The sequence below is a fragment of the Micrasema longulum genome, unplaced genomic scaffold (genome assembly GCF_059751315.1).
Source record: "Micrasema longulum isolate JH-2025_06_02 unplaced genomic scaffold, ASM5975131v1 h1tg000371l, whole genome shotgun sequence".
Lineage (NCBI taxonomy): Eukaryota > Metazoa > Arthropoda > Insecta > Trichoptera > Brachycentridae > Micrasema > Micrasema longulum.
The window spans coordinates 549,514-562,232 of record NW_028277572.1 but is presented as its reverse complement, the minus strand read 5'-3'; the positions used below and the strand labels follow the sequence as shown (position 1 = coordinate 562,232).

The window sequence follows — 12,719 nt, the reverse complement described above, 5'->3', positions numbered from 1 at the left end:
ATTATATCATGGAACACCCAGGCTTGAGAAAAATTACATTTATATTTTTGTAATCTCACCAGGAATCGAACCCGGAACCTTTCGTGTGTCAGTCAATCATCTTGACCACTACACCGCTGGTCACTACTCACCCACGACGACAATGCCTGTATGCTGTCTCTGATTTCCCTTTGAATTCATTATTATTCAAGTTGAATATATCACTCCCATTGGCTCCAATAATATCATTAGAAAAGTTGCAAATTCTATGGGTGCATGATTTTTTTGCTGCATTAGTGTTTACATCGGTGCAGTAAAATAATTTGGTGTGACGGGTACGTTTAAAAAGTATATGGAAATTAATTAGTTAGTAAGTTGGAGCAGTCAGTAATGCCATTTAAAAGCTTAAACAGAAACATGTCAATACACAGCAATCTGTCGCCTATTATCTAAAGAGTTTATTTTTGAATGTAGGTACTCTCGCTTCATTATAATTATTGAATTGGAAATTATTTCTGTATGATAAGACATTTTAATAATTTATTTTGGACTTATTCTATTTTATATTAGTGATTCATAATATGGGGACCAGATTTATCATCGAATTTCAGATTTTACTTTGCTAGTAGTCTCCAACATAAAAGTTTTTTTACTTTGCACATTTTTAGAACGTGATTCATTCTAGTCACGATGATGTAAGTTATATGTTGTCAACTAAGGAGTGATTAAGGTATTTATTAAAACAAGAAAATGTGAAAAAATGATTTATTTGCTTTTCGTTTCATAATTATCTCAGATAAAACAAATTATTTATCTCAATTACCGAACAAACCTTGGCTGCTAGCAGAATCCTGCATATCAAAAATTTCACATAACAAATCTCATTGAGTATGGTATGCATTAATTTATCTTTCTCATTTCTGTCACGGGAAAATGCAGTAAGTATGTCAATATGGCACCTGAATCTTTACCTAATTGTTAATATTTGTGGCAAATTTAATAAAAGGGAAAAGCTTTTACAGTTTATGAATATGCACGAAATGCCTTATACGTGACACTAAGGGAATTGTTGATATTTTGAGATCAACAATTCCTTAGTGTCACGATTTCAACAAAAATCATGTAACATACTTAACCCAGTTTGCAATAGAATGACAAATCCAAGAATGCTCACTTCCAAGTACAATCAATTTAATTTATCTTTTACAGAATTTGTGAATAGTTTTCGTAAAATAGACTGAAAATTCTGCTGTATTTCATTTCACGAATGAGATACATATTTAACAAAATTCTTATCAATAGCATTCATTTAATTGTGGAAGGCATACATTATTATTTAAGATTTGTACTTTAATATTAGATTCTGAAAACAGCAACAGTCAACAATACCAAAATGCTTCAAGCTTTGAAACAAATATCACCCAAGCGTACACTCAGAATATTAAAATCTTCAATAGTCTTAACAAAAGACGACAAATATACTACAAAAGCTTTAAAAAAATTCCTAGCTAATTATTTCGTATAAATGTTTACAAAAATTCGTCAGCATTTATTTTATTAATGCACTGATAATTAATTGATTGATTATTGCATCTTCATTCAAAACGCAAAAACAATTGCTTTTTATTCATAGTTTGTGCTATTTGGAAAACTCAGAGTACATTGGTGTGTACATACTAGTAAATGGAAAAACTTAAATTCAAACTAGAATAGAATTGGACTATTGGAAAATTTGCAATAGTCTCTAAAATACAAATTTACATATTCCAGAAATAATTATTGGCACACTCAAAAGTTTTTTATTGAACACAGTTGTAGTTTATGTAAAAATAATATGAAATTAATTTAATAAAGGCCCGTAGAGAAACGATTTTTAATGGAGAGATGGAGGACAACATAAGCTGGTGGGCTTGTGATATAGTGAAGGTGCAACTTAAACATAGCGAGATATTCTTCCTTCAGTAGCCCGTGAGGTCTGCAAAAGTTGATCCATTTCATCTGCGATGGCTTTGTATTTACTGCGCTCCATATGAGATCATCTGCGGGTGTTAAATGTTAGTAAGGTTAGTTTTTACACAGGCTAAAAAACAAGTAAAAGGTTAGATTTGTTAATCATGGTTAAGGAAACATGACAGCATTTTTCTTGTGGTGCAGTTGTACAAGACTCTTTTTTTATAAACTATAAGTGTTAACCATGCATAGAAATTATTGTTAGTAGACATCACCAAAATATATATGAATAGAATAATATAGGTTACGTATATTATATAAAATAAAAAATAATATCTTTACAAACACCTAGAACCAGTGTGTTAAATAAAAAATAAGCATATCAAATAAATATACCCATACTTGCCATTATCTTTTATAAAAAAGTGTGGGCTAACCAAAAATTTAAACTGCTGTGTGTAAATTAAAAAGGGAATTCGAGTTTAATTGTATAAAAATTGATTAACATTATTGCCATCAGTTAAAACTGTAGGTGTGGTTTTGACATACACACAAATAAATAATGTAGAACCTCTATGTTGATTAAACCCCATTTTTTTTGCATTACAACAGGCCAGGAAGCCCAATTACAGTGGTGAATTAGAACACAGAACATCCAGGCTTGAGGAAAATCACATTAAATTTTTGTTTTCTCATCGGGAATCAAACCCGGAACTTTCCGTGCGCGAGTAATATTCATCGTCACATTTTGATAGTCTTTTATTTTCCCCGATATTTGTTGGTATTTTCCGTATTCGACGTCACTCCCACAGCCGGCACTGGCGTTATGACGCCTGATCAGAATTGAATGATACCATTGGCTCTTTTGTTTCAATTTATGGCAATTTTCATTCTTAACATTGCACTTTCTCCATTTCTACCACTATGTATATCTGTTTAATACTACAAAATTAACGTTTAAACAACATTTTTGTATGATTTGTAGGAGTTGAAATAGATTATTCGAATTACAGTTATTTTTTATGGGAAGAATGTTTATATATTCGTTAGACCACCAAGAATATATTAATGACGAATATAGAGGTTCTACTGTATTTCAATAGTTGTACACAAAATGTGTAAATTGATATAAACTGCAGTCTCTCACATTTTTTAGTGATAATTTAAAATTAAAATTTTAAAGACAAATGCAAGAAAAACATTATCATTAACATTCTGTTTGAACTTTTATAAAAAATGCATCATATACGTATGTGCCAGTAAGCGATAATAGTATATATTCTTCAAAATTGTGTAAATTTATAAGACAAAAACAATTAATTCAGGGGAATTCTGAAGACAAGAAATCAATTGGCTTAATCGCTGAGATTTTTTGTAAAGGTCGTATTTAAAAATTATTTTCATATGAATGATCAAAATAAAACAAGCTTTTAGTGATTCAGTATTTTCTACTGCGTAAAAATGACTTTATTTATCTTGAATAAGTGTTCATTATGTAAATAAAATAAATAAATATTATAAATAATACAAATAGATGGTAATAAATAAATAAGTTATAAATATTTTATTTTCTTAGAAATAGTTTGAGTCGTACACATAGCGTATGGAAGATTGCACGCTCTCCAAGGACCTAATACATTATAAAAAATAAACAGATGTAATAATTTATATAAATTTATAGATATGTAATGTAAATATTCAGTAAGATGGTATTTGGGCCTAAGAAATGCTTGCCGCTGTAAGAGGTGATAGAAAATAAATAATTTATGTCTCCTTGAGAATGAGCTCCACGAAAGCGTTGTCCAAATCGTCTCCGATATCCTTGTACTTCTCCTTCTCAGCGACCAGCTCATCTGTAAGGGAATGTGTATTCAATAATTTGACCCTTCACCCCCTTACCATAACAAATCGTTTATTTTATATTGTTTTAATATTATAAGCATTCATTAACAAAGCAATGGCAAGCAACAAAATTTCAGAAGTCCACAATCAGAGAAATTAAAAAATTTAATTTATTTAAATGAATGATTGATAACATTTATTTTGCAGAATTGTGGGTTACTTTTACTAAAATTCTGGCTTTTGAGGAGTAAATAAAAAGCGATTATTGCTTACGTGTTAAAATCTTGATTAAAGATGAGTTAGATTTGTAGAAGAAAAAAAGGTAGCGTTGTAGCAGATATTAAACATTATAAAGCATTGGTATGATTTATTGAAAGCAGTGTGTACAAAAGTATAAAATTTTAAGATAAAGTATAATTTTGACTTGTTAAGGCTGTGTGAAGGAAATTATTTCGGCATTCAGAATCCGCAAAGGTCATGAAAAGCGTTATCCAGGTCGCCTCCTACATCATTGTAAATCTCCTTTTCGAAGATCAGGTCGTCTGCAATGCAAATGGTTTAGTATTACACTTGCGGAAACAGGCTGTTTCACATTTCCGAAAGTAATGATTCTTTTCCGTGTTATGAGTCTCTCGGACTACTCAGAAGTAGCGAGTGAATGTGTTTTCTAAAGTGGTGTTATGTGCATAAAAGAAAAGCAAGCAGAAATAATAAAACTCAAGGTAATTAATAAAAATTTATAAACAATATTTTAACAATTCGATATATTTACAAGTCTTTAGGTTTATATTATAAATACACTATAAAATGAGTAAATATTATCAGTATAATATAAATATACAAAGCGTGTAAGGTATAAAAGCTGGACACAAGTAGGATTCACGTACAAAATATCACATTAATATCTCCATATATTATTCCAGTAAAATTGACAGCATCATACAAATTGCCAACAGTAGTGAATCAAACTTGAGCTCTAATGTCAATTCTCGAATAGCGGTTCTCTGATCTTATCAAATAATCAAATAACCGCAGAATTCCAACACATCCCAATACATTATGCGTGCATCAACTCTTCACTCCCAAGGTCACTAAAACACTAATGAAATAATTTGCCACAACACCCGCATCACAATTCCAATAGGCTTGAACCTTGGTGCATCAATTATTTTGCATTCTGTGATATTTATACAAAGATGCCTAGATTGTGTAGCAAAAGAACAGAAGAGTGCAAAGATTCATTTCCGAGATACACAGCATAATGAAATTTAGATCATTCGAGAAAGCCAACATTATTTAGATGGAAGTTCAATTATTATATTTAAGAAGCTGGCGCCTCTGCAGGAGGAGCGGGAGCGGCTTCGGGACCGGGAGCAGCCTCAGCCGCCGGAGCTGGGGCCGCATCTGGGGCAGGGGCGGGAGGGGCACCTTCAGCTGGGGCTGCCGCAGGAGGGGGAGCAGCACCCTCAGTGGGAGGGGCGGCTCCTTCCGCAGGGGGGGCAGCACCCTCGGCAGGAGGAGCGGCGCCCTCAGCGGGAGGGGCGGCTCCTTCGGCCGGAGGAGCGGCGCCCTCTGCGGGGGGAATAGCACCCTCTACGGGCGGGGCTGCGCCCTCGGCGGGAGGAGCAGCCCCGTCCGCTGGAGGGGCGGCACCACCGGCCGGGGGAGCTGCCCCTTCCGCAGGGACAGCTCCATCGGCAGGTGGCGCCGCGCCGTCAGCTGGAGGGACGGCCCCCTCTGCCGGAGGAGCTGCCCCGTCAACGGGAGGAGCTGCCCCATCAACAGGAGGAGCTGCCCCATCAACGGGAGGAGCTGCTCCTTCGGCTGGAGGGGCTGCCCCATCAACAGGAGGGGCGGCCCCATCTGCGGGAGGAGCTGTTCCTTCTGCGGGAAGAGCTGCCCCCACTGCGGGAGGAGCAGCCCCGTCAGCTGGCGGCGCAGCGGCGACCTCCGCTGGTACAGCGACAGGTTCGGGAACCGGGGGAGGGGGTTCGACCACCTTGGGAGGAGGGGGGGGAGGGTTAGCAGCGAGATAAATAGCTTTCTGTTTCTCTGTTTCTTCGACTCCGGGAATGAGCTCCACGAAAGCGTTATCCAGGTCGTCCCCAATGTCGTTGTAGTGTTCAATCTCGCCGATAAGTTCGTCTGCAAAGGCAGCAAGTCATGCGTAAGCGATAGTTACAGCGATGATAAAGCTTTTCTTTAGGAAGCTTCGCTTAATACCTTTGAGACTTTTTAATTACTGCTAGAGTGTCTGCTTTTATGAAGCATCTCATTCATATAAGTACTTCTTTAGAATTTTTTACTATTTAAATAATTGTTTTCGCCTCAAATTATCATTCGAATACTTCCATTTTGAATTGTGTTCGTTCTGAGTTATGTTTTGTAGGAAGTATTTGGAGAATGAGATCATTCATGCAGGAGTTGTGCCACTGTACAACACAATTATTATTATTAATATGTTGGGGTTTTATGCAAGGAAACCCCATGCTCCATGCAGAACCTTCAGTCTTTCTATAGAACTAACGAAGTAAGATTTTTTCTCACAGAAATTGGTTGTAAATATGCGCATATTTACTGAAAAATGTTTGTGGTTTAAAGTGATGCCACAAAACCACTAAATTTTAGATTACAAGTTTTTATCATGAATTCTTATTTACCAAAGAGATTTTAAAATCAAAAAGAGTTTACAAAAATAAACCCCGCTTTATTATTGGCCAACAGGCTTTGAACATTATTCCAGCGATGTTTTAATAAACCAGCCATTTCAACATCAATGTTATGGGGAGGAAAGGGTAAATGAACATGAGGTGCTAATTCTACTAGCGATAGTTTACTGATTTGGCGCCAGCTATTCAAGAGAATATTAAAGATATTATAAATAAGCTAAATATAAATAGACCATAATATATAATGAAAATTAAAATACAGTTTATTAAAAACACTGCTTATGCATCAAACGAAAAAGCATCATGCAATCAATATTTTGTTTTAGAGGGAAACTAATTCATTAAAAAAAATATAATTGATTAAGCTTCTCTAATTCGGCTTACGCTCATTGTGTTGATATGCAGGCTTAAAATGATAGATTTCATGTCTGCATTCATTTTTCATGAAATAATGAGGAATTTCAGAAAAGTAGTCATAAGAAGAACAATGCACAATGTTCAGAAAAAAAAAAACACATTGACATTAGTGATGTAATATTTTAAATAGTGACATCATCGAATAGATGGTTTTAACGGATTGATGTTATTATGTCAATAACTATTAATTACAGCAGAATTCCGCTCATCCGAACTCCAGTCATCCAGATCGTTGTCAGGAGATAAAACCTCGAAATAAGGACCTCGCAGCTTATAAGCGAGTTTCTTCGTCAAACCCATTAACTTTGTTGGACATGTTTGAGTAAGTTTTCAATGTGATTTCAATTCACTGTATTATTTCAACAGAAATAAAAAATGTGATCGAAGAGTAAATTTTGCTTTTCCTTTCAAAACATTGCCTTAATTAATCCAATTATCCGGATCTCTGCATATCCGGACAACGCCTGGCTCTCATTAATCCGGATACTTGGAATTTTACTGTAATTACATATTTATGTTCTTTAAATTGATTTATGTCTTAGGGATGGAGGCTATGTATACTATGCTTATTGTACGTACGTATATTTTGTTTATTATTGTATTCGACATGTGAAATGTGCGTCATACATGTATTCAAATAAAGTCTCTTGTCCTTGGTGTGCAGAAGTAACAAGTATTTAGTACGGGAATTTAAAAACAATACCAAGGAGTTTTACGCAATGCAATTTTTTTTGAGATTATCTTTACTTTTCGTTAGTTTTTGAAGGATAAGCACTGAAATTCCTCATTGAAATGTAATTATTATGTACCTGAGTAATATCAGATATGAAATTGAATTATTTTAATGTTTTTAAGGATTAAATTTTAGTGAGCACAAAGCTACTACTTACTTACCTTTCGGCTATAATTAATAATAATGTCTTTTGGATAACTTCACACTGTTAGCAAAACAGCAACAACCATGCTTACAACAGAATTCTGATTTGTTTAAGGATTGAAATATTTTGCTTTTGTCATATTGGCAAGCTAATTCATATTTTAATATGTGTGACTCTTTGCAAGTGATAATCTGTGAGAAAATGAGCAATATACACCATAATAAAAAAAGCAAAATACTGTTAGGGTTTAAATGAAAACAACACACAAAAACTAAATAAAAATATTATAATATATTTTATAAACACACATATTTAAGTTCTACATTATCTATTATATTAAATCAAAAAAAAATCTAGCAAATTTATAAATGAATGCGATTGCGACTTCAAAAAAATAATACAAATTCATTCTTTAGATGGTACTAGAATATAATTGGTAAAAAAAAAGCTATTTTATTGCTTAATACGAGACTTGATTATATTTTTGATATTTTTACAACTTTCAAAGAACTAAGTGAATCATTTTTCGGCACTTATTTACGTCTTAACATATTTTGAAAATTTAATTCTCAATTGATACAAATAATATTTAAATAAAGTTGTCAGCCTTTTCCAACGATCTGATGTCAATTTCAATATAATGTTATATTATAATTGCTCTGAATAGTAATATTTATAATGTACTCATTTTCAACATTTCAAAAAGCATAATATATATGTATTAAAATAAAAAAATACTAGACTCTTAATAATTAAAATCTGGAATGTTCCACAGTAAAGTGTACAATGGAGCTGTAAGAGCATTTTGGTAAGAAATAATGTATATTTTGCCAGAAATAAATTTAACACAATATTTATTCTACTGGCAGTGATGTGAGTTTGAACAAATTATAATAAACATGAAAGCAATTGTATCTCGAGTGTCGCATCTCAAAAAGAGGTGAAACTAAAAGAAATCGTAGCAGAATAACAATCCAAACGATAATAAAAATACATTCATGCTTCAAACAACACTTTAGTGCAAATTATTATACAAATAGGGGAATGTTACTGAGGCATTTGATTTCATTTTCCGTTGTGGCTGTAAATTGCATCTAATACTATATGATATGAAAATAAAAATTCATCTTATTTTTCAACTATTGTGTTTTTTTACTTAAAATTACGGCGAGACCTCCGCTAAAGACAATGTTCGAATATGTAATCATTTTAGAAGAGATTTTAAATAAATAAATATAATTTGGAATGAGTTTTCATTGTGCGTTCAGTAAAAATAGACAGAAACGCGAGTAAATGTATCGGGAGACAATTGTGCGCGGTCCACTGAAAACCAATCTCCTGAAAACGCTCGCGTTACTGCGTGTAAGTAATATGCTATCTATAATAATTTGTATCCGGAAGAAATAACTTAATGTAAGAAGTAATTCTCTGTGTTTTCACATATTCTGAATGTCGTGAAGGGTAGCTTCCATTTCCTCCTGAAGCAATTTATTCTTTTCACGTTCCGCTACAATATCGTCTGAAATGGTTTGGGTCATGTTAGACAAGAAGCAAACATAACGAACAAGCAAAATAATATAACAAAGTTTCCTTCCATCACTCGTTCCTTGTAACAAACGGAAATCATTATTAGTCGAGTGATTGAAAGAAACTGTTGTGAGGTAAAATTGATTGGAATAAAAAAAGTAAACATCTACATGCAAATAAAAATGGAATTGCAAATAGGTAAAAATGATAAATTGTTAACATTATTTATGATGTTTAGTTATCCACATAGGAACTCCTATTCATACGCATTCTGTGTGTTGTATGATTGTTGTTTTTGAATTAGGTATGAGAAAAGCATCAACATTGTTATGGCATTTTAAGTTATATTTTAATCAACTAATCCACACATAATTATTTTTTTTAAATGAATATATTTTTAAATAATAAAACTGTGACACTAAATATTTACAACACTAAATACTTGAATAATTAATTTAAAAAATAGAAAAATTTAACACTGATATTTGAAATTACATGTCCCAGTAAATTATGAGCATTTATTAATTTACTTGGAAAGAAAAATGAAATAAATTTAAAATTAGTTAAATAGAAAAAAAAAAACTAAAAATAAAGTGGGTATGTAATATATACCCTAAAACAGTTAGGAATTAAAGATTTCCTAATATTTATTTTGATAAAAAAGCATTTGGCAGATATGTGCCTTATATTTGGTAATATTTGTGATTTAAATGGAAAAAAAACTTTACCTTCAAGCCTGTCAACTTCCTTCTGCAGTTTCTGAACTGAACGTTCAGCGAACTCAGCGCGAGCTTCAGCCTAAATGGGAGAATATTGGATGAGTATTTTATTAATAAATAATGTTACATCCCCATATTGATGATACTTCAAAATCTTTAATTAATTATATCACTAATTGGAACATAAATACATTTTAAATATTTAAATTAAAAATGGATGAGAAATGTTACAAATTACAAAAACTTCATATTATTTTCCATCTACTTTCATAGTAGCAAAATTCTTATTGCATTTAAATAATCATGATCAATAATAATATTTGTAAGTATTATCAATGTGGGAGATTGTTATTTGAGTTAAGGATTTTTTAAGATGTGTTATTTATTTTAATTCCATTTATTAGTTGAGATAAATTTTTTCAACTAAAAAAATACATCTGATTATAAATGAATTGATATGGTAATGATTTGTTAATAGTTCATGCCATTCTCAAGTCTTTTAATAAGCAAAAGAATTTTTATGGGAATCAAACCACATAATTGATAAATATAATTAAAATCATCATTAAAGGGCACCCAATATAATTGTTTTGCAAAAATTAATTTTAATTTATAAAATAAACTGAAATGTTAAAAGTCTCATTGTAAATAATGAAGTCAAGAACACCTAAAATTTTGATTAGTAAGATATTGATTTGAAAATAATATTTTGGCAATACAATATTTGAGGTGATATATTTCAATCAGAATACAACACAAGCACACTAACACTCATTTTACCTTTAAAATCACCTCCACCCATCGTGTTCTTTCTATGCATGTGTTTTCTATATTTTGTGTGTTCTTCTTATAGAATTCATTTTACTTTCTAAACAATTCAACTAAATATTAGCAGACCAAAGCGAGTTGTAGTGTGATGCGAGGGAGAGTATCGACTATGAAGTAATAACTAGATATGAATTTTATTTTGGTCATCAGGTTACAAATAAACATAGATAGTTAGCAATTTATACTGTTATAGACACAATAGATGTCTATAAATAATGAATAAAATGGAAATTTCAGTCTCCGTTTCTCAAATAACATTGGTGAAAAAAATACACAGGAAGTCTGAATTTTGTAAAGAAATTAAGGAACCTAAAATTGGGAGGTCCTTTTATTCAGTGCAGTACTGAATGTTCATGTTTTTATTGTAAATCTGATAATCAAAATTAATTCTAAATACATTAAAATATCCCGCCACCAAAGAGTTTTCAGATTCAAAAGCTTAGGTTGAACAATGAATGAAAGAATGTCCTTCGAAAATGTGACGTTAAAATTAGAACATGCTAATAAATTACTTCATCTCTTACCTTAGAAACAATCTAGTTTAACTCAAGAGATTGCAGTATGCTTTGAATCAACTCTATTTTTGATATGTCTGAAGTCTTGAAGTAGCTCATTATTGTTAGGACTTCGAATCCAAAACATTGAGTTGATTCAAAGAAACTGCAATCCACTTGAGTTCTAGATTGTTTCAAAGGAAGAGTGGTAATTTAATTCATGTTTAATTTTATAAATGTGCAAATTCAAGTGGTAGGGGTGAATAACCCCGTTTAGAATAGAAAACGTGCAATGCGTAAGGCAAAAGGAAATGAGTGGTGAGTGATTATTGCAAAGGATGTCTTATATACTGGATGAGACTTACAGTACTGAGTTTATCGTTAATCTTTTGTATCTTATCTTCTGTGTGCTCGCGTGTGGCAGTCGCCTGGGGACCGACAACAAGAAGAGAGGCAGATAATGCCAAGTGTTACTACAGGATAGGTTACAGTGGCGCAGGATATGCGAGACGCCGCTTATAGCGCCCCCATATCGCGCAATACTTCTAACAGGTTATGGGACATCAAACTCACAGCTGAACAGAACCAAACATAACCGAAAGCCGAGACAACAAAGAAAAGATAAATGAATTGTACAATGTTAAAACAAGGAAATTATTTTTGGGGTGTTTTTGTTCTGCTCGCTGTGTGTTTGAGGTATAAAGGATAGGACAAATATTTACATTCAACTTTTGACAAATTAAAAAATGATGACCGGTTTGGATTGATCGGTTGCATTGTATGTTAAACGCAAACGGTCACACAAATGTTGCGGTGTTTTATTGATCAGCATTATTTAAATAATCGAAAGTTGGGAATTCATTCACGTGGGAGTCAACGATGAGAGCACTATAGGTGTACAGAAGGCATGGAAGATATACACCCGCTATTGCCACAAACCTGGAAAAAATACTAGCACCGACAAAGGAGGAGGAAATCGGGACACGAGGAATGTACAATATATGTAAGGAGTGACAGCATCTAATCTGGGTGAAGCTAAACTCGCTATGTTCTGCCGGGTTGCCGCTAGTTTCTTCAATTTACCTCTTTCAGTTGTCTGTCCAATACTTTAACTTGGCCTTCGTAAGTTTCTTCTCTTTGTGTCGCCTGGAGGCAGAAAGCAGCGCCGGCCAAACAAGTGCAAGTTAAATAAAACTTCAGATTAGGGCAACAGGGTTAAACAACAATATTACGAACTAACAAACTATGGACTGGGGGTAATTGTGTACGATTAATATGTCACAACAATGTAAACACCAATTGCAATGTTTTAGTATATCGAGTAATTTAAGTTTATCAATCCGAAGCAACAAAGAAAATATTGTAAAGTACATTTAATTTTACTTTTAAGTTGGAATTTTGAACCGAGAAATTTGT

The 12,719-nt window shown here is 32.9% G+C and overlaps 1 protein-coding gene across 13 annotated transcripts in view; it reads right to left on the bottom strand.

The window, feature by feature from the left end:
• Positions 1-3,357: 3,357 nt before the first annotated feature.
• The window catches only part of Tm1 (tropomyosin 1), a 99,289-nt gene continuing 89,927 nt past the window's right edge, over positions 3,358-12,719 (bottom strand). For 3 of the 13 annotated variants that reach the window (XM_088225552.1, XM_088225551.1, XM_088225564.1), the window contains 2 exons: positions 9,991-10,060; positions 3,358-3,782 (listed from right to left, as the gene is read on the bottom strand). In XM_088225552.1, the coding sequence (XP_088081678.1) occupies positions 3,694-3,782; positions 9,991-10,060 (159 nt within the window). In that variant the 3' untranslated portion in view covers positions 3,358-3,693. Of the gene's footprint in view, positions 3,783-4,123; positions 4,314-8,002; positions 9,255-9,990; positions 10,061-11,668; positions 11,732-12,386; positions 12,450-12,719 lie in introns of those variants that run through there. The other 10 variants (XM_088225556.1, XM_088225553.1, XM_088225559.1 and 7 more) reach the window with 6 other exon arrangements.